This window comes from Haliaeetus albicilla, chromosome 24 (genome assembly GCF_947461875.1).
Source record: "Haliaeetus albicilla chromosome 24, bHalAlb1.1, whole genome shotgun sequence".
NCBI classification, from domain to species: domain Eukaryota; kingdom Metazoa; phylum Chordata; class Aves; order Accipitriformes; family Accipitridae; genus Haliaeetus; species Haliaeetus albicilla.
In genome coordinates, this window is record NC_091506.1 from 17368997 (window position 1) to 17389889 (window position 20893).

The window sequence follows — 20893 nt, forward strand, 5'->3', positions numbered from 1 at the left end:
AACGCCCTGCAGCGGCCGAGCGCGCGGGCCTCCCCCCCACACCTTCCCAGGGTGCCCCGCGCGCCGCCCCCTGCTGTTCCCGGAGCAGCAAGATGGCGGACACAATGAGGAGGAGCCGCCTCTCCGCGGCCTGAGCGGGCCGAGCCGAGCCGGAGGGCGCCGCCCGCCCCGGCCCGCCGCCCCTCCCCGCCCGCTGCTGATCCCCGCCGCCCCGTGAGGCCCTGCCCGACTGTTCCCGCCGCCGCCCGGAGCCCCGCCCGGCTCCCCTCAGCGCCGCCGCCGCCGCCCTCGGCGCGGCCCGGCCCGGCGGCGGGATGAAGCTGACGGACAACGTGCTGCGGAGCTTCCGCGTGGCCAAGGTCTTCCGCGAGAACTCGGACAAGATCAACTGCTTCGACTTCAGCCCCAACGGCGAGACCGTCATCTCCAGCAGCGACGACGACTCCATCGTTCTCTACGACTGCCAGGAGGGCAAGTGAGTGGCGGGGACCCGGCCAGGCCCGCTTCTCCGCCACGCCGGGACAGGGGGGTGCCTGCCTTCGGGGGGGCTGGGGGAGTTTCTGGGGCAGAGTGGCGCTGTGAGGGCCGCCGGTTTGGCTGCTGCCCGTTGCGGCGTTGGGGGAGAAGCTGTGCCCGGCTCCGCACCGGTGCGACTGCGCTGAGGAGGTGGCAGGTCTGGCTGGTAAGCTTTAGCTTTTTTTTTGTTATTTTTTAGTGTAGGTTCGTAAATGGAACTCCACTGACGTCTGACGCGGGGGTGGGGGGGGGATTATAAACGGTTAAAGTGGGGCGCAGAGGTGGGAGCAGCATGGTTTTGTCAGCACTACTGGTGTCTCTGCTTGTTATCTCTGGTAGGTTGGAGCCAGCGATGAGGCTGCAGCCAGCGATGGTAATTTCCCAAGTGTGAGGGAGTTCACTGCTGTGAGAACTAAGTAGTTGTTAAGCTTAAGGGGTTTCCAGGCCTCGGGATTGTTACAGATATGCAAACGGACTTCTCCAGCTTCTCTGGGCTTAAGTATCGCTAATTACAATAGAAGAAATTGCTGTGAGCAATGTACAGATGTGCTTTTTTAAATAACATAATTTGAGTGTAATGTCTTGGGTAAATGCTTTAAGCCAGAAGGTGAACATGGTGTGGTGTGTGTTTACTATAGCTTTTAAAACTTGATGGTGTTTTCCTTAAAACCTAGTTCCTAAGTGGTGTCTGGGAACGTTGCAGATAAAGGTGGTCCTCTGTGCTTTAAAGCCTTCTCTCTAGTTGCAGTTTTAACTGTAAAGCACAGTTAAAATACACGTGTGATTTATATGTCTTCAGATGTTGTCTTAATTTATATTTAATCAGTCAAGCTGTTTATTGATTTACGTTACTTAATGAATTAATGTGTGTGTGTTTCTCACTGAACAGTTGCCCAGTTTATCTTTCTTTTTTCATTGATCACAAGATGCTGGTCCTGTTTTACTGATAAAACCCCAGAAATCTGCACAACACTTGAGATATGGTGCTCTTGTTCAGAGGATAAAAGTGTGCAAATAAGACCACCATAACACTTGCAGTTGATGTCTTGGAACATACGCAAAAGGCACTTGTATCCTCTGAGAGTTGGAACGAATTGAGCCAAATGATGTCATTATTCCATTAAAATCTTTCTCAGTTGGTACAAGTATGCACTTGGCTGCTTTAAATTCTTTTAGATTTTAAGTTTTCATTCTCATGTGCTTCTTGGTGTAGAGATGTAATTCTGAGGTGATTTTTTTTTTGTGAAGTCAAGACTAGAGAGCATCACATACATACAGAAAGTGAAAGAAAAACGAGCATGTGTATTGTAGGAGAGAAAATAAAAAGGACAAGGTAACACGGGAATGAAAAAGAAATGGCTTGGGAGTACCAGGAGGTAGATGTGTCAGTGTTGTGTATATTTTCTAGTAAACCAGGTACTCCTAATCCTTCTGCTTTTTCAAGCCGACCCAAGGCATCATACTTGCTGTGTTTGAAAGATTGCATCCTGCATATTCTCTTAATTTTGTAGAGCACTTATTATGTGTTGCTTTACACTTACATTTAGTTTGCTTGCTTTGCATGTTAAAGTTGTTGGTGTTCCCCATCTGACAGAGTGAACTCTTATTCGAAGTTATTTAATTTTTATTTATGTAAGAACAGGTAGCTTTATATGTATGGTGTCTGCCATGGATTGTATTCTAGATCCTAATTATATACAATAGTAGAAGGGCTGAGTGATGTTAATGCTGATGGTATTGATTGCTCTTCCCCTTTCAAACTTGTAAAGAATAGTTTGATGGGTTGGGAGGCATATGATCCTTTCATCCCGATCTCCATCTAGTCCTGATGTATGCTTTAGAGTCAGAGGGTTTGCTTTAATTAAGTTAAATGTAGAAGATCAATGGTTGTCTACTGCAGTGCTACAGGGCAATGAGAGTAGTTTCATCAAGGTAACCTCCGTTTCAGGATGCATTTCTCTAGTGGTTATAAAATTAATTTGAAAGTGTCTCATGTGCTACCAATTGACTTAAAAGTGTAACTGTGATTTTTAGAGGTACCTAGGGAGGCAAGACACACTTTTTCTCTCACCTGGAAAGTTTTAGCTGTGAATTACTTTGTCACTAGAGATTCATGTGGAGATGAAAAATCAAATCTGTGAATGATTGTTGTTGTGACATGGTGGAATTTGGCAGTTTCAGGCCTATAGTGGTGTGTTGGTTTTTTTGTGTGGGTTTTTTTTTTTCTTAAACCGCTGTTTCAAGGGCCCGGAACTCTCACCTGCTTGTATACGTCATTGATAATGAATATAATGGCCAGGGGGAAATGTCCTGCTTGATGGGTTTCAGTATAAGAAACCCTACTTCATCAAATGGCCTGAATGTTAAAACTTTTCCCCATGTAGAAGTGGCAAAAATTTGTTGTGTCCCTGTCCCCCCCCGTCCCCCTCCCCCACTAATGAGCAGTTCTGCTGGTAGAATTAAAATGCACCTGTTTGGTTATACTTCAGGTACACCCTCACCTAGCTTGCTTTGTTTTGCCATACCAAAATGAGCCATACAGCTACAAGAGCTGTTACCAGTATGACCAAGCCCCATCTCGGTGAACTTCAGTTTCTAAATGTGTCAGAACAGTTTAAACAGTGATGTGCAGCCAGGGGCTGACAGGACAGGATTGCCTCCTGAAACACAAATTCCCTTACGTATATTCTGAGCTTAGGTAACAAGCTTGAAAAATTCGTCCTGCTTCTTCATGAGCATCCAGTAATTTTGGACCTGACATTCCACTTCTGTTTCAAAATGTGTATACAACTAAATTGTTACTATTATTTTTTTAATCCATTCTGCATCATCAAATACTTCCACAATAGGCTGGCTCAAAAGCATAACCAAGAGCCTTACCTGTGTCTGTTTGGGGCTTAAGAATGAAGTCTGAAAACTTCTAGAATGGAGCTGTGTGTTGGGAGGTACAGCAGTCCTTGAGTCTGGGAACAGGAGGCTTGTGGCTACAAATTTGTAACCATGGTGTGATATAATGGTGGTCTAGCAAAGGTTTATCTTGTATTTCAGTACATATCAATTGTGTATTATTTATACAAATGAAGAGGTGATGGATCTGGACTCCTGCTTAGCCATGGTGTTTACTAGACATATCAGTGACCCTGGTTTTGGATGATGGTTTTACCTGCAGTGGTAGTGATTTAAACGAAGGCACAGATACTATTACAAACTTCACCTATGTTTTGTTTTATCTTTTCATGGAGCACAAGTCTTGTGAGGAGTGGCTGAGGGAACTGGGGTTGTTTAGACTGGAGAAAAGGAGGCTGAGGGGAGACCTTATCGCTCTCTACAACTACCTGAAAGGAGGTTGTAGTGCGGTGGGTACTGGTCTCTTCTGTCATGTAACTTGTGATAGGACAAGAGGAAATGGCCTCAAGTTGCGCCGGGGGAGGTTAGATTGGATATTAGAAAAAATGTCTTTACTGAAAGGGTTGTCAGGCATTGGAACAGGCTGCCCAGGGAGGTGGTGGAGTTGCCATCCCTGGAGGTGTTCAAAAAATGTGTAGAGGTGGCACTTCAGGACATGGTTTAGTGGCCATGGTGGTGTTGGGTTGATGGTTGGACTCGATCTTAAAGGTCTTTTCCAACCTAAACGATTCTATGGTTCTGTGATTCTATAGCAGATTTGACTGTGATCTCATAAAGCATTTTTCTTTGATATTGCTTGATTTGCAAGTGGGCTGGATGAATTAACCTTAAACTTGGAATTATGTTTAGTGATTGTGATTTGTTTAAAAAATATGTGAAACAGTTCTCTTGTTTTTGTTTTTAAATAGTTGATTGGGAACAGGTGCTCTGTCTTGTGTGAAGTGAGATGCTTCTGCTTGTATCAGCTTACATGAAAACTTCACCTTTCTTAAAATGCAGAATTAATTTCTTTCCTTCTTTGTGGTAAATGTGCTTTTGTCCATCTGTCAATCTGTATTGTCTCTGTGTATATTATTTGGTCTGTATTCATTTATTCTGAATAGAGCTTGTAAGCTTTAAACTGGTCATAGATAAGGAAGAGCCAGACTAGGCGTGAGAGTCTTAGTATGTTTTGAAGTTGGTGGGGTATTTTTGTTGGTTTTTTTTTTCCCCCCAATTTGGTCAATAGCATAGCTGAGGTAACTACAGAGAGCAGTATGGGGAGGTATATCAGGCATAATCTTACAGAATTTTTGTGTCTAAAGTTACATTTGATGTGTTGTTTTCAGTTTGTAGCATGTTTGCACCTGAAAATTGATTTAAAAATCTACTGGAGGAATTGAGGAAGAATCTGTTGAGATTTGGTCTAAGTGGTACGGATGGTGTATGAGTTTTAATTACACTTGCTGTATTGCCTTTCAGTTAGTGGAAGCTTGTCCCCAGCAAGTTCATTTCAAGTCAAAGCCCTATGGCTTCTGCTGTTTGAGAATTAATCTTTAAGAATGAATGTCTATTTGTTCTGGTATGAAAAGCCTTGACCTTGTGCCCTTGTTTGGGTGTGTCAATATGAAAACAAGGAAAAAGTTGAGCATTTTAGAAATACCTTGTCTGTGGGTGTAGTCTGATAAACTTCTTTTGGCAGTAGTATTGGTTTAAACCGCTCCTACTGTTTGTTTCCATTCCCATGCTGTTGTCTTTGGTTTGTGTTGGTAAAATATTTTGTGGGCCTGTGTAATAACCAGAGTTATGAATTTCTGGATTAAAAATAACTCCTGGAAGAGACTGTATTATTTCTGGTGTTAATTGGTGCCCCTGCTGGTTGACTGCCCAGCTTTGAAACCTCTGTGCTACCTCAGCTGAGGAAGAAAGGGGAAGGAGGGTGGTGAAGACCTTGCACTGCTTAAACAGGCATTGCTGCTGCAAGATGTGCCTATTAACCAGCTACTTCTAAGTTTACTTTGCACTTTAAATTTCTAGTACTGCAGTACATCACTTGCTTACCAGACCCCTAAAAATCCAGTTCTGTATGTTGTCTTCACTCTCACTAGAATGTCTTTAATTCTGCAAATGTTATATTTGAGTTTCATGCTTTAATTAAGATTGGATATGAGTATAATTCTCCAGTAGTTTGAGAGTCCCTGTGATACCATTGCTTTTATAGACAACTGTTACATATATGTGTTTGTGTTAATACCGAGAAGCCCTAGTCTGAATGAGACACCCTGTTCTGGGTTTTGAAGTAACAGAACAAAAAGGCAAATTATTCTCAATCTAAAATAAGCAGCAGATTAATTAGAGATTTGGATGGGCAAGGGAATGAGGAGGCAGTGCTGCTTGACATTAAAGGCTTGTTATGCTAGCTCCTCGTATTCTTTTTACAGTAGACATCATGGGAAAAAGAATTTTTCGAGGAGACAAATAAGTGCATTTTGCAGCTGTTACAGGGAACTCCTCAAGCCTAGGGGTGGTCTTGGAGAAAGCACCAAGGTGCTTGTTTGAAAATCAAATACAAAAGCTTTTCTTTCTTTGTATAAAAACATCTGACTACTTGAAACAATCTTGTAATATCTCAATGAAAACAGGCCTTGTTAATGTGTTGAGTTTCAGTTTGAGCTTTTTGTTGCAGTGAGTGCAATTATTTCTGCTTCCTTCTGACAGACCAAAGAGAACGCTGTACAGTAAGAAGTATGGAGTGGACCTCATCAGGTACACACATGCTGCCAACACTGTTGTGTACAGCTCCAATAAAATAGATGGTAAGTGATCCACTGGAGTTGAGCATATTTAATCTCCTTACACTTAAAACTACATGTCTGGATAAATAGCTCTAAAGAGCTGGGAAAAAATTATAGCAACTTTTTAGTGATAAACGTGCTGTCAGAGATAGGGGAATGACTGTTCGGCTCTAATGCACAACTTGGTGATATTCCCTCAAGTATGCTGATGTGAGTTTTGTTCACTGCTGCAACAACTAATACAATAATAACATTGTTAGTGTGATAAAAGCTGGGTCCTTGATTCTGCTGTTCACTTTGCTGTTTGATACCAATGCTGTCAGTCAGCGTCTGGGCCTTAATTTCTTACATGTGAAATGAGGTAGAAGGAGCATGTGGCCAGAAGGTGGGCTGAAAGCAATAGCTCGCTCTGGTACACACACAAGTCAACTGCAAAGGAAGGGAATGTTTTTCCATTCTCTATATGCAGCAAGGAGGGCAGGAAGTTCAGGTAACTCAGCAGATAACCAGCCAAGCCTGGAGGAGGTCACAGAACTCTTCTGAGATTAGCTTTGCTTCTGTTAATCTGTTTTTTCCATGTAATGGACAGAGCACCCATTTTCATGCCATTTCTCCACAGCCAGTGTCTGTGATAGCCACAGTCTGTAAATCAGTGACATTGAAGGGCTTCTAGAGCTTCATGGCAGGCTCTCTATTAATGTATTTGAGGTTAATTTACAATTCAGATATAAGAACTGGCACAGATAGGTACGTTAGCTGTTTCCAACCTTAGGAAGAATTAGTGTTCATTTCAAATTTTGTCAGTTTTGTTTGTTGTAGTCAGTGTCTGAGAGTTTTTCAGTGAACAAGTCTCTTAGCACAGCACTTTATAAATGGGTTTTAACATTGTATTTGTAAACTCATAATAATTTCTGGAATAGTGGTTTTGGTTTGGTTTTTCCTTTGCAGAGATGGAGCTTGACAGTAGAGATACTGGTGCCTTGTGCATGTGCTAGGTTACTTAAGGAATTTAAAAGAGTATGAATTTAGAGCAGATGGAAGTTAAGAGTTAGGAAGCTGGGTTAAACTAGAACAAGCTGGGCCTGAAACTAGAGGAGCAAGGAAGTTTCCAACGGAATTGGATTTAATGGTATAAAAGGATTAAAAGTGTGACGGAAAGCACTTTTCTTTTTAGTCTGTTTCACAGCCTACTTTTTTTTTTATTATTACTTATGTCACGTTTCTGACTTGGCCGTTATTTAATTTACAGTTAATTAACAATTAACAATTTAATGAAGCATTTTTAATGCCATTTTGAGTTGTGAGTTTTTGTTTATAAGCACTGGTAAGCCTTTGAGGAACCAAAACTTAAGAGCCTTCATCCTGCAGGGTAGTGTTATGATAAATACTTGATTAGAAGAAAAGAAAAAGATAGAATGTGAAAGTATGTGTTGCTGTTCTTAACCGTAAGCCTAATAAAACCAGTGTTGTGTTGTCTGTAGGGGTCCACATACTCTGTAGTCCCTAATACATGCAGTCTTGGGCAAGGTGCATTGTATTTAACCTGTTACGCAGTTACCAGGAGGGAAAATTAACCCAGGAACGTGTTATAGGAGTGCTGATGCTTGCTCCCAAGCATTTTATATGTTGGAATTGCTGCCAATCCACTTCTGAAGATTTCTTCAAGACCTTTGAACCTAGTTCCTCTTGCCTGATTCCAGGCTGAGGTAGTAGTTTGTACAGTTTGAGGGTCTATGATACCACCCGGTACAGGAGATAACTGTACAGGCCACTGCCTTGCCTGGGACAGAGCACTGCCAACAAAAAGGATCGCAAAGGATCACAGTTCCCCAGTGCTTTCTCTTTAGCAAAGGAAGATGAAATTCTGCATGGATACTTTGGAAATCAGGTAATGACAGCTCTTGCAGGAAAAACTAGAGGTGCGTCGTAACAGCATGCTTGAAGCATATTGCTTCTAGCCATGATGGGATGTGACACTGGTGGTGGGGATTTCTGTTTTGGATAGTCAGCCCAGGTCACTTAGAGCCTTTCAGAATGGTGTGTCACCAGCATCATGTTTTCAGGTTGATCAGTCAGCTTTAGTTTTCTTGTCAAATACCGGAGGGAGGTCTAGAAATCTCATCTCAGCCTGATGTGAAACCTCAGGGAAAAATGGTAACTTGATCATTTTTTCCCAGAAACTAAATTTTGCTGAATGAGCCTTTCAAAAAGCTGTGAACACAGTAGCCCTATGAGTGTTAAAATGCTCTATGCATATTGCATCCTGTTGGCTCTTGTTCTTCTGAGTCAAAAGTAAAAATGTCCTTTTCCCTCAGTTTATCTTTAGAGCCTCAGCCAGAAGGACATGTTACAGCTGTATGGAATCTTTTGGCACTGTATGGTGCAGGTGCATAATGCCAATCTCTTCCATCCAGCAATAGCTTAAACTAGTGTCCTCTAACTAGTGTGAGAAGGGATTTTGCTGATGCTGCTTTCAGATACCAGAGGTTTAACTTGTGTCCTTCACATTTCATTGCTCAGATGGATCTGCACTTAAAGATTAAAAAGTGGCTTCTGTGCCTTAATAATTGCTTCCTCTTAAAAGGATTTCTTTTAATCTTGGGAGGAAGTCTCAACAGCATCTTCCAAAATTCTGGGCTACTCTTGGTATGTTCATCTATACTCAGAATAAAATTAGCGCTTGAGAAATGTGGTGGTGCTGCAGTGATTTATTCAATATATTTTTAAGATTGCTTAAAGTGGGCTAAGCTTTAGATTACTCCTCTGTCCTCCTCTTAAAGCTTAGCTGCTCTAAGTGCAGAGAATGTGTGAAGCTGATGATTGTCAGATAAAAAAAAAAGAAGAGAGATTTGCTACTTTTTAATGGTCTTGTCCTGGCTTTGAAGTTCATGTTTTTATCTTCTCTTTGGCTAAATGCTAGAATTTGCACATTTCCTATGCTTATTGTTTAGTTGGAGACTTATTTGCTGACATGTATGTAGGTAAGACAGCAAGATTCATGCTGTATAGCAAAAAAAAGTGGTAGTATCAACTTTGTAAATTTGATACTCTCAATTTTGTGACAATGATGGAATAAAACCTACTGGTACTTAAATTTTAGCAGCTTTGAAATTAACTTGCATAAATCACATGACAGTTTGCCTTCAAGTTGTAATATGACTTCATACTGTGGGAAGTATCTTTTCCTGGTGCGTGATTTCCAGTTCTGCCTTGGAAACCAAGTTATTTTATGTCGGTTTCTAACTTGATTCTGTTTCAAAGTCTGACTTGAAATCAAATGACCAGACTTACTCACTGTGGCAAGATTGCTGTTGTTGTGGGGAGCAAGTTTACTGCGTGACCACTTTTAGATAACATTGGGTTCATGGTATAATAAAGCTTATGATTTGTTTATGTTTTCAGATACAATCCGATACCTCTCCCTGCATGACAACAAATACATCCGGTATTTTCCAGGGCATACAAAAAGGTAAGATGTGGCTTGGACACAGTACAGGAGAAATTGAAGTAATGATTGTAAATGAGCTTGAGTTATGTTACACTCGATTCACTCTGGTTTTCGCTTTGTAGAACTGTTAATGGCGATTACGAGCTTGTACACAACTGTTGGGGTAGGCGTTGCTCCATTCACTTCTTCTATGTGTCTCTGATGCATGCGGTCTTCTGTGTTGCAGAGTGGTTGCTCTTTCAATGTCTCCAGTGGATGATACATTTATTTCTGGATCCCTTGATAAAACTATTCGACTTTGGGATCTCCGTTCTCCAAATTGTCAGGTAGGATATCAAATTCATGTGCATAGTGTGTTGCATTTTCAGTTAGAAGGATGAAAAATGGATGTGTGCTTGTTATAAAACAAAAACACTGCCAGAAATGTATGCTGCTGATTTAGTGTTGACATCTTCCTGGAATGCTGAAGGAGCCTCGATCGCAAATCTCTGTGAAAATGTATGTCGCGTTGTGTAACACCACTCGCTTTCACCTATGTCTCTGCTGGAGAGGCGCTGGGAAGAGCAAGAAGTAACACCCAGAGCTGATGAAACAAGAGTGGTGTCATCACTTTGTTCAGGTTGCTACCCCATGTAGAGAGTGTTCTCTTAGCTGGCATCTCTCTTGGGTGGGGAATGCATCTTATCTGAGTGTTTATGGTGTGTGTTTAAAATTGATGCCTTGATGCAATTAAATTTGGTGAAGAAGCTGATGATCTAAAGTAACACAGCAGCTACATGGTCTACCCCCTCCTTGCATCACCTTTATTGTTCATCAGACCTGTTTGTGAGCAAATTTAACTTTCTAGCAAGGCAAAACCCTATTTGTCTTTATTTATTTTGCTGGAATACTTTACTTTTTTTAGTGGAAGCAGGCTTTGTGTAGGCTGAGAAAAGTACCAGAGCTGGCAGCAGGGGCAGGAATGAAAGACTAAGAGTAGTATCTCCACCTTTTATTTGTGATGAGCTGTTTTGTCCCTATAATCTGGACACGTAGTGTTCTCTCATATTTTCCTATCTCATTGGGACCCTTTTGCTTATGAGAGAGGGCTCTTTACTTAGTCCAGATGGTGTAACTGTAAATGCAAAAGGAAGAAAAGGTTACATTTCCTACAGAATGGTTTTATCTGTCTTAAAACCAAGCTTTTTCTGACAAGAAATGTTAATTTTGCCTTTCTCCAGGAACATGCCTTTAATGCCAATGTGTAAGTTTCCCTTGGGATGAATCTCAATCTCGGAGTCGCTACAGATGACATAGGGTTGTAAATTCAGTAGTAATTCTGAGATTTATGCTAGTGCCTGAAGTTGTAAGAATGGTAAAACTAGGACTTGTAACTGGAAGCTGCATCCAGCAAAGGTTGGGAAACAGGTTGAGAAAGTGCTACTTGTAATTTTTAATTTGTCCATGAGATGGCAGCCGTAGTGCCTAGAAATATTACTGGGAAACCCTGAATATTGGCTCGCTTACTGAGAGAGCACAGGGAAAACTGACATAAATTGGAAGGAAGAGAGAAGTAGTAAAATCTCTAGACTGCTCTAGAGAAGAATGGTATTTCAGAAATGCAGAAACTTCTTAAATGCATGGTTGATTTAATCAAAGATGGGTTCTTATTTATGTGCATACAGTTACATAAAGACATCTGGCTAACATGCACAGACCTGCCAGTCAGGATACAGTGGATGACAGCTCAAATGAGGTCTTGATTTGTTGTAATGTAAACTTTGTCATTGCAGCAAACTGGAAGCTCCATATGATGACCTGAAGTAGTCAGAGTTGCTTTTGAGAAGCTGAGTCCTGAACCTTCGTAAAACCTCAATATTTACAATTGAAATTCAGTTGTTCTGCCCGTAGGCCGCTGTCGTGCTCATAGCAGGCTCAAAGGGTGGTGGTAGAAATGTGAGCATCAGTTTCGCAAAATAATTCTGACTTCTTCGTTTTCTAGGGTTTAATGCATCTCCAGGGGAAGCCCGTGTGTTCTTTTGACCCAGAAGGGTTGATTTTTGCTGCTGGAGTAAATTCTGAAATGGTGAAGCTTTACGATCTCCGTTCTTTTGACAAGGTGAGCTACCCTAACTTCACTTCTTACACTTTTTAGCTTGCAAGAAGTAGTCTAAACTCAGTGCTCAGAGGCTGGATTTCTTTACCCCAGCTTACTAGCTGGGGTGCCTACTTGGCACCTAGACAGTTTTCAGTAAGTACACATCTCACAGACAGAAAGGGATACATGCTGTCACCAAATTCCGAAATCCACTCTTGAACCAGTGTTAAAGTTTACTTCTGCTAACTGTAACCTGTTCCAAACTCCTGTTCAGGCTTTTTGTTGTTGTTGGGTTTTGGTGTTTTGCGGGTTTTTTTTCTTGCTGCTTATTCTGGAAGAACACTGGCAAAGGCGGAGCCAGGATTGTCAGAAGGTAATTGGGTGGCCAGCTGAACTGGCTAAGCACTGAGCATAGTTAGTTCCATGGTTTTCAAAAGTCAGATGACAATAATACTGTCTCAAGCTCTTTCTCTAAATTCAGTTAGCAGCCCTGTTTGAAAACTTCATTGTACCTTAAATTCATTTCTGCTGTTGAATGTGGTAGAGTATGGGACTGTTTGTTATTGAAATGCCGTACTGTGGCTCTTTTTTGCTATGGAAACTGTGGATTCATACTTCTTTGAAACTTACACATGCAGTGACATGTTTTTGCCATGATGCTTTCCTTTGGTATCTTAGGACTAAAGATTTTCTTTTGAAAAACCTTAAACTTTTTCCTGAGCTAAGGTTAAAAGCAGACTCTTATTAGCAGCAATGCATAGGGTCTACATCTTATTTCCCTTTTTGTTTTTTCTTTCAAGGGCCCATTTGCTACCTTTAAGATGCAGTATGATAGAACATGTGAGTGGACAGGCCTGAAGTTCAGTAATGATGGCAAACTCATCCTCATATCAACTAATGGAGGGTTCATTCGACTAATTGATGCCTTTAAAGGAGCTATCCTGCATACGTTTGGGGTGAGCATGTTGCCTGTGTTACTTACTTGAAAGTTGGTGTTAGTTTTGAGAGCACATACCCTTTGGTTGTGAGATTACTGTGGACACACTCTCTACTACATACTCTCCTGTTTTGTGCCATAGGGTTATAACAATAGTAAGGCTGTCACACTGGAGGCATCATTCACACCAGACTCTCAGTTCATCATGATAGGTAAGATAATTATTCTTGGAAAGAATTTCAGTGCTCTGAAATTAGGTGTATTATGTAGGACTAAAGTTGTGTCTGTTGGGAAGCAAAATGTATTTAGATAACACAACGCAGCTGTAAGCTTTCTTTGCATTGACAGTTTTCTGTTTTGTTAGTTTACTCAGCATTTTCTAGACCGAAATATAAATGAGCCTGCAAGACTTTTATTTTTTCCTTTATATATGAATGCTAGTCCAGAAAAGAAACCAGCAAACTGTTGTAATGTGTGGAGACCTGTCATATAATTTATGTCAATGATCCTCACCCTGTGGCTGGATGTGCTCATGTGCTGCCTCAAAGTGTTTTGCGGCTGTATGTTGTGACCTGCCCTCCATTGCCTGATGAGCAAGGCACCTGTCTGTGCTTGGGTGATTGGTCTTGTAGCCTGGTGTGTTTGTACAGCTCTCAGGGATATTCCTGCACTGGTGATGTGCTGGAGCAGCTGCATTTTGTTTGTGTGGCTCTTGTAAACCCCCATGTCTGTGGAACAAGCTCTGCTTAAGCCTTGATAGAAGCAGCAGGCATCAGCCTGATGGCTCCCAGCATATGATTCCTCTGGCCCAGGCCCCCTTCCTCACCCCCTGCAGAAGGGACTCTTGAGTGAAGTGGGTTGCAAAAAGCAGTTGCAACTGCTGTAGAGCCTGGTGCTGCAGGTTGGGGACCCCAAGGTAAGCACTTCAGTCACTCTGCTACACTCTGCTGCCCAACAGGACCTGTGAACACAAGTCAGATGCATCTGTGTGGTGCTGCCCTCTCCTAGCACTTTGGGTTTTTTTGTTCTTATTTATATGGCTGGTACATCAAATATGTTTAACTTCGTGGTACCTGGTATCCGGATCCTCATTTTTCCTGGATGAGTGATGGTCTTGGCAAAACTTTCTTTTTTGTTCTGGCTGAGAACTTCCTGATTTCAGAGAAGGGAGGTGGGGTTCTTTGTTTAGTCTGTCTCTGGAGAGCATGTTATTGCATGTATTTACCTTCTTGTGCCCTTCTAATTGAAAACTATACTGGAAGAAGTTCCAAAACACTTATTTCTGTTCAGTTTTTACATATGGTTAAGTTGTAACTTGGGCTTCTTAATTTTTCTTCCCTGAAAGGCTATATATACAGATACACAAGCAGAAGAAACTTCCTTGCATTTTTATTAGGAATCCTATTTAAATGAGACTAAAGCAGAATTGAATCACAAAAATGTTCAGTGTCCAGCCTTAGACTTTGCAAATTGCCATTTTGAAGTGAAAAACCTGTCCTGTTATAGCAATGTGGAGAGTCGACATCTCCAGTGAAGCCTCTGGTATTTGGCATAGTGCATTGAAATCTGGTTACCTTCAATGGTAAAGGCTTTGATTTGATTCTATGCCTACCAAGTGAAATATTTACCTCCTTCTGTGCCTGAACTGAGAACTTGTGTGAACAATGACTCTTACACTCAGCTTTTGACCTCTCGCACATAGGTGCAAGTTGGCAAGGGTCTTTCTTCCTTAGTTGGATGGTGTCAGCTCTCCTTTTCTACTGGGTGACCACAGTTGTTAGCCTCTTTGCCAGAATAATATTGCGCTGTGTTGCATAGTTGAGTCTCTGCAGTGCAAAGATATAAACCTGCTGTTTGGGGACAGGTGTGTAAACTCTAATGATGTTTTGTAAATACTCTAATGATAGATACTTTGAGAATTTTAAAGGTTAAGCTATGAAGACAAGGCATGCTTGTTCCTACAGTTCTCTGACAGAAAAGGCTAGGTTCTTCATTTTCTCTGCTGGCCTCTCCAATGTATCTTGTGTATCTTCTTTTCCACTCCTGCCTGCAGGTTCAGAGGATGGGAAGATTCATGTTTGGAATGGGGAAAGTGGGATGAAGGTGGCTGTGCTGGATGGGAAACACACAGGTCCTATAACCTGTCTGCAATTCAATCCAAAATTCATGACTTTTGCTAGTGCATGTTCCAATATGGTAAGGAAAGTGTTTTAAGTTCCTCCTAGCTCAATGAGGTACTGACTCTTTTAGAAATTAGTCTGAGAAGGCTCATTGCCACTGATGGATAATTCCTTGGGCTTTGGTGAGAGCCAGGCCCCTGTCTATTATGCCTTAATTGTGCCTTACCTGGCAGGTAGATATGTGGGGCAGCACACTTGGCAAGCCAGTGTTTGAACACACACGTGAAAGCAGAGCAGTGAGTGAATGCATGTGCAGAAATACAAGTTCTTTAGGTTACTGTACATGGCGGTATTTTCAGTTTGTTAAGACTGGCTTGCTCTGGAGAATGTGTAATGCAAACCAAACCAGCTGTGTTGGGTTGACCCTGGCTGGATGCCAGGTGCCTACCAAAGCTGCTCTATCCAGCCCCATCAGCTGGACAGGGGAGAGAAAATACAATGAAAGGCTTGTGGGTCAAGATAAGGACACGGAGAGATCACTTACTAATTACTGTCATGGGCAAAACAAACTCAACTTGGGAAAAATTAACTTAATTTATTACCAGTCAAATCAGAGTAGGGTAGTAAGAAATAAAACCAAATCTTAAAACACCTTCCCCCCACCACTCCCTTCTTCCCAGTCACAACTTCACTCCCGATTTTCTCTACCTCCTTCCCTCAGTGGCACGGGGAATGGGGGTTATGGTCAGTTCATCACACGTTGTCTCAGCTGCTCCTTCCTTTGCAGGGGGAGGACTCCTCACACTCTTCCCCTGCTCCAGCTTGGGGTCCCTCCCATGAGGGACAGTCCTCCATGAATTTCTCCAACGTGGGTCCTTCCCACGGGCAGCAGTTCTTCATGAACTGCTCCAGTTTGAGTCCCTTCCATGGCATGCAGTCCTTGGGGAGCACATTGCTTCAGCGTGGGTCCCCCGTGGGGTCACAAGTCCTGCCAGAAAAACCTGCTCCAACATGGGCTCCTCTCTCCATGGGGCCACAGGTCCTGCCAGGAGCCTGCTCCAGCATGGGCTTCCCCATGAGGTCACAGCCTCCTTCGGGCATCCACCTGCTCCGGCGTGGGGTCCTCCACAGGCTGCAGGTGGAGAACTGCTCCACTGTGGACCCCCATAGGCTGCAGGGGGACAGCCTGCCTTGCCATGGTCTTCACCATGAGCTGCAGGGGAATCTCTGCTCCAGCACCTGGAGCACCTCCTCCCCCTCCTTCTTCACTGACCTGGGGGTCTGCAGGATTTTTTTTCTCTCACATATTCTCACTCTGGCTACAGTTTCTGTTGTGCAGCAACTTTTTTCCCCTTCTTAAATATGTTATCCCAGAAGCACTACCACTGTCGCTGATGGGCTCGGCCTTGGCCAGTGGCGGGTCTGTCTTGGAGCCAGCTGGCATTGGCTCTATCAGACATGGGGGAAGCTTCTAGCAGCTTCTCACAGAAGCCACCCCTGTAGCCCCCCCACTACCAAAACCTTGCCATGCAAACCCAATACACCAGTGTAAGCAAGGATTGTAACCTTAAACTGCTAGGAGGATGTTGCTGCCTCTTTGGTAATCTCTGCCTGTGTGCTTATAGAAGGTAGCAGTGATCAGCTCCTACAGTGTGCTGTAGGAGAGATTTGTGTTCTGCTCTGTAAAAAAATGTTTTCTCTTTCCTCTTTTGTAGGCCTTCTGGTTGCCAACTATTGACGACTAATTCCTACGCTGCAGCTGCTGTCAGACGACTTCCATACTGCTAACAGCAGCACATCATTGCAAGCATAGTATTGGAATTGCCTAGGTCTCCTAGACTGCATTCCTGTTCCTGCATATGTTTCCATATGTCTTACCTTTATTTGCTGCATTCCTTTGCGAGGACTCCTCCACTTGGCCTCCTAGCATGTTCAGAAGCGGCATGCTACACGTTCTTATCTTCCAGTCCATGCCCAGCAGGCTTCAGCTGAAGTTGGAACTGACACAGTATTATTTCTAAGAGCAATGAAGCCTGTTTTATTTACAAAATGTTTGTGGCATTTTTTTAAGCTGTAATTGTGTGTTTTCCTTCTGTAAGTGCACAAGGCTATTGATATTTCAAGGTGGAACGTGCAGTTCCTTCCCTTAAGTGCACGTTTTTCACATCTGGGATCTCTGGTTTCACTGCAGTCCACAGATGCAAAGTTACTTCTGTGCCAAATGTGAACACTGACAGTTTTCAACTTAAACAGCAGATGCTGGATTCTCTTGCAGTGGAACACGCACCGAAAGAGTGGGTGACTAAATCTACATGATACACCCTGTCATCCTTTTTTTGGCGATGTAGTGTGCAACAAACCATACAGGTTTTGTCCACTGCCAGAGCTTGGCGAAGCCTCCCTGCTGTTTGCTGTGCCAGCATCCTGGAGGGTGCAGACAGTACTGATGAGGTCCGGTCAGTGTCCTAAGCAATAAAGGAGTCTGTCAGCAGGAAGATGGAGAAACCAAACTGAGACTGAAAGCACAGCCTGCCTGTGTATCTTATGTATCATCTTGGCTGATCTTAATTGTAAATATCATGGGGGGGAGGGCAGTGGGAATGGGCCATATTTTTTTACTTCTAGATATTAAAGAATATGATGTGGGCCAGTATTGTGGGGTGTCTAGGCTGTTTACCTTCACCAATGCAGTTTTCCCCTCGTTTGTAAATAAGCTCCATTAAATTCTCCCCACACCAGGCTTAGACCTGTATCCCTTTGTCGATAAAACTGACATGCAGTTAGCTCACCATGCATTTTGTTACAGGTCCTGCAGGTTTTCAGTGATAGCCCCGAAAGAGTGACACTTCCTTTGTCAGATGATGTCTTCAGAACTGAATTTTAAAAATCTTACATGTGACCATGCTGACTGTGCTTTGCTGTGGCCCTGCTCCAAGGAATGCCCCTGCAAAGAGACAGGAGGGATGTGGCCTCCCTGGTCCAGAGAGCCTTGTGGGCAAGTGGTACAGAAAGGCTGGCAAGCTGGTCTTCAAGCCTGGTTCCAGGTTTTTTTTCCTGAAACACTGCATTGATCAAATGCATCCACCAGCAGGCTGGGACAGGCTTGGCATAAAAGTGGTGTTCGTTGTATTACTGCCTTTCCAAACATACTTGGTTTTATGTGCTGGGTCACAGCTTGGAAAGTTGATTCTTTCCCTCGCCTGTCATGTGTGCTTCCCCTTTCCTAAATGTAAAGTGCTGGTAAGGTAAGGTGACAAGCACAGTAGTGGGCATGTTCTCTCTGCTCTCAAGTACCAGTCCATACAGGAGAACCATGCTCAAGCATTTTACCTTAGGTCAGTTGTCTCGATGTTCCCCTATTACAGCAAAGTTAGTCTCAAGTGTGGAGCCCTGTATGTAATTCACATCATGTCTCCCTGGAAAAGTAAATTGGCTTGTAGAACAGTTGCTTCTGTTTTGCTTTTCCTTGTCCTTTTTTTTTTTTTTTTCTTTCCCCACAGCCCTTGTCAGTGAAATGTGCTGTGCCAAGAGCTGGGGATGGCAAATGAGCATTTCTCTGCTGCTGGCTCCTTTACAGTAGCAGCGCATGCCTGGGACAGTTGGCGGAGGACTGCCAGCATGAGGCAGTCTGATAAACTTTGAGTCTGGATTGATGCTGTGGTTGAAGCTTCTCCTTAGGCTCTGCGGCTTGCCTTTGCTGATGCTACCACACAAGGAGCCATTTCTAATGGCACAGGGCAGTGATGTGAGTTTGCCGTCCTCCAGACTGGAAGAGGGAAGGGAACAGCGGACTGATGCTTTCAGTCTTGCCAAATGGGCCCGCTGTTGGAGATGCAGATGAGAGATTCATACTATTACACCAGCATCCCTCTTCCCGTACTGTCCCACCATCACCTATAAATGCCCAGCACGAAGGGAGATGGTTATCTCAGTCCTCACAGTTGACTAGCTTTCCACAGCCACCTCTTCAACTCAGTATTGTTGCATTTCAGGCTGCTTGGTGCTATTTTACCTTCGTTGGTGTTTCCATAAGCAGCTGTATTTTGCAGTGGTTTGTAATGTACAAGTATTTGGGGTTTGTAGTGCATTTTAACAGTTAAACTTCAGCATTCAGTAGCAAATAATCTTTCAGGGTTTTACCAAGTCTGTTGCCTGAGGAAGTGAACAGATAGCCTCCAGCCATTTTTCTTACTACTTTTCACAGGGAAGCATTTCGGAGTCTTTTATTCTAAAAATGCTCTTTGCTAATGTGGTTTGAGCACTTGTCTAAAGATTTGTTCAGCTTGCAGTGTTGTAAAACATTGTGCGTTGCAGCGTGAAATGTTTAAGAAGAGGACCAAAGGACCAATCTAGAAGGACATATACACTAAGAACACCAGTGGCTTTCTGGAGTGAAGATAAATTTACAGGTTTGTGCACAACACAGCACTAATGCTCAGTTCAAAATTAAAGCTAAATGCCTTCCCAGGGCTGATTGCCACCCACACAGGCAAATACATCTTTCTTGGTTGATGTAGCACTGAGTGTTTTCCATCTGCTTTTAAAAGAGGGAAATGTACCAAGTATTGTCAAGGAACTTGAGTATCATGTGTTTCTAGAAGGTTAGACAGGAAAGGTGAATAAAGCTTTTAGCTTCCAGCTTCTATGTGCTTTTCTAAAAGTTTCAGGACTGCAATTCCTGTGCTCTTCGGGGCAGCCAGCTAATGAGAAACAGACCTCATTAAAAACAGCACTCCCAGGTCTAACAGAGTGTCCAACTTTATGTAAAGCCAAGCAGGAAACAGCATTCCTGCTCCAAATTTGACATTTAAAAGATGAGTGTCCCTCCCCCCCTTGTTCTTTGGTATGAAGTAAAGACTTCTTCAAAACAAGGGGGAAGTGAGACTCAGCAGCTCACCTCTAAATAGTGGTGGTGGCTGAGCACATCTGCTTGGCCTGTAGGAGATTTGGGGTGTAATTCCCTTCTCCAAGTTAGTCTTTGAGAGAGATTTTTTTTTTTTTTTTTAATTGAGGCTCCCAAGTCCTTGGTTGATGTCCCAACCCCTGCTCTGGGGGACACAGGAGCAATTGAGTGAACAAATCTGGAAGCAGCAGTGTATCTTTTCCAATGCCTTGACTGTATTTGCACTTTAAGAGATTTCACGAGGGGCTAGGATCCTGGTGAGCCTTTCGGAAACTGGTCTCTTTGGTTGTGAGCCGGTATGGGGAGTTTGACTCCTAGGTGGTATCTGCCAGATGAGTGTAAATACATAAAGTCAAATTATGCTTTGTCACAAAATACTACGTATGTGGAGAATTCAGTGTTGTGCCTGTACTAATAAATATTTTGTAGAGAGATCACAGAGTGCTGTAAATTCTGCATTTGTCTGGTGTGATACAACTTGCTGGTTTCTTAGAGGGGGAATGGGAAAATCATCCATGTTTTTTAAAAGCCCCTTTGTTTTGGAAAGTCAGAAGCTTTATAGTGGAAGTTGTGATGCTCTGAAGCTATCCCTACATAAATTGCCCATTTTAAGAGGTTTTTCTTGCCTAGGAATGTATCAGGATAGGGATGCACTCTTGTGACAGCTACTTGTTGAGGGTATGGTGCCCTAGGTAGAGGGGTGTTCACAGAAGCCTGTGGTCTGGATAGAAGAGCCAGGCCCCTTCTCAGCAGGAAGGTGGGGAAATAGCTTGTTGGTTTGGAGTAACAGGACACTTCGATCATTACAGTCGCTGTATATATAGCATTACAGCTGCTGTAGGGGGGACGGCAGCCAGCATCAAGTTAACATGGGTAAAACCCACATGTGCATTGTTTTCAGGTTAAAACCAAGATGGGGGAAAAGCAAAGCTGGAGAGAAATGTTTTTGTGTTCTATCCCTTGCTTAAACCATGAGCAGATAGCTGAGAAGGCTGCCTCATTCCTGGGTCCAGGCCTCCCACTGCACGTTATCTTTTGACACTTAGCCCTCTGGGTAGTACTGCTAAGGGAATACTTCTAGTGACAAACTGGTTTTTGGCAAAGACAAATCCAAAGCAAAAACGCTTCTGTGGTTTTCTAAGGCTGTTTTTCTCCATCTCAGGTCTGTGTAAAACCTCTGATAGGAGTAAAACTGCAGTAAGATGCATGAA

At 43.0% G+C, this 20893-nt stretch overlaps 1 protein-coding gene across 1 annotated transcript; it reads left to right on the forward strand.

Annotated features, from left to right (window-relative positions):
- The first annotated feature begins 78 nt into the window (after window positions 1-78).
- Window positions 79-20116, forward strand: WDR82 (WD repeat domain 82). The gene is made up of 9 exons (XM_069812404.1): window positions 79-475; window positions 6121-6218; window positions 9600-9666; window positions 9872-9971; window positions 11627-11743; window positions 12523-12678; window positions 12802-12871; window positions 14713-14855; window positions 16495-20116. The coding sequence occupies exons 1-9, from the start codon at window positions 315-317 to the stop codon at window positions 16522-16524; spliced, it is 942 nt and encodes a 313-aa protein (XP_069668505.1). The 5' UTR covers window positions 79-314; the 3' UTR covers window positions 16525-20116.
- The last annotated feature ends 777 nt before the right edge of the window (window positions 20117-20893 follow it).

Coding starts and splice junctions, on each gene's coding strand:
- WDR82 (XM_069812404.1), top strand. CDS start 315: ATGAAGCTGACGGACAACGTGCTGCGGAGCTTCCGCGTGGCCAAGGTC. Junction 6,219..9,599: donor CAGCTCCAATAAAATAGATG/GTAAGTGATCCA, acceptor TTATGTTTTCAG/ATACAATCCGATACCTCTCC. Junction 9,667..9,871: donor TTTCCAGGGCATACAAAAAG/GTAAGATGTGGC, acceptor TCTGTGTTGCAG/AGTGGTTGCTCTTTCAATGT.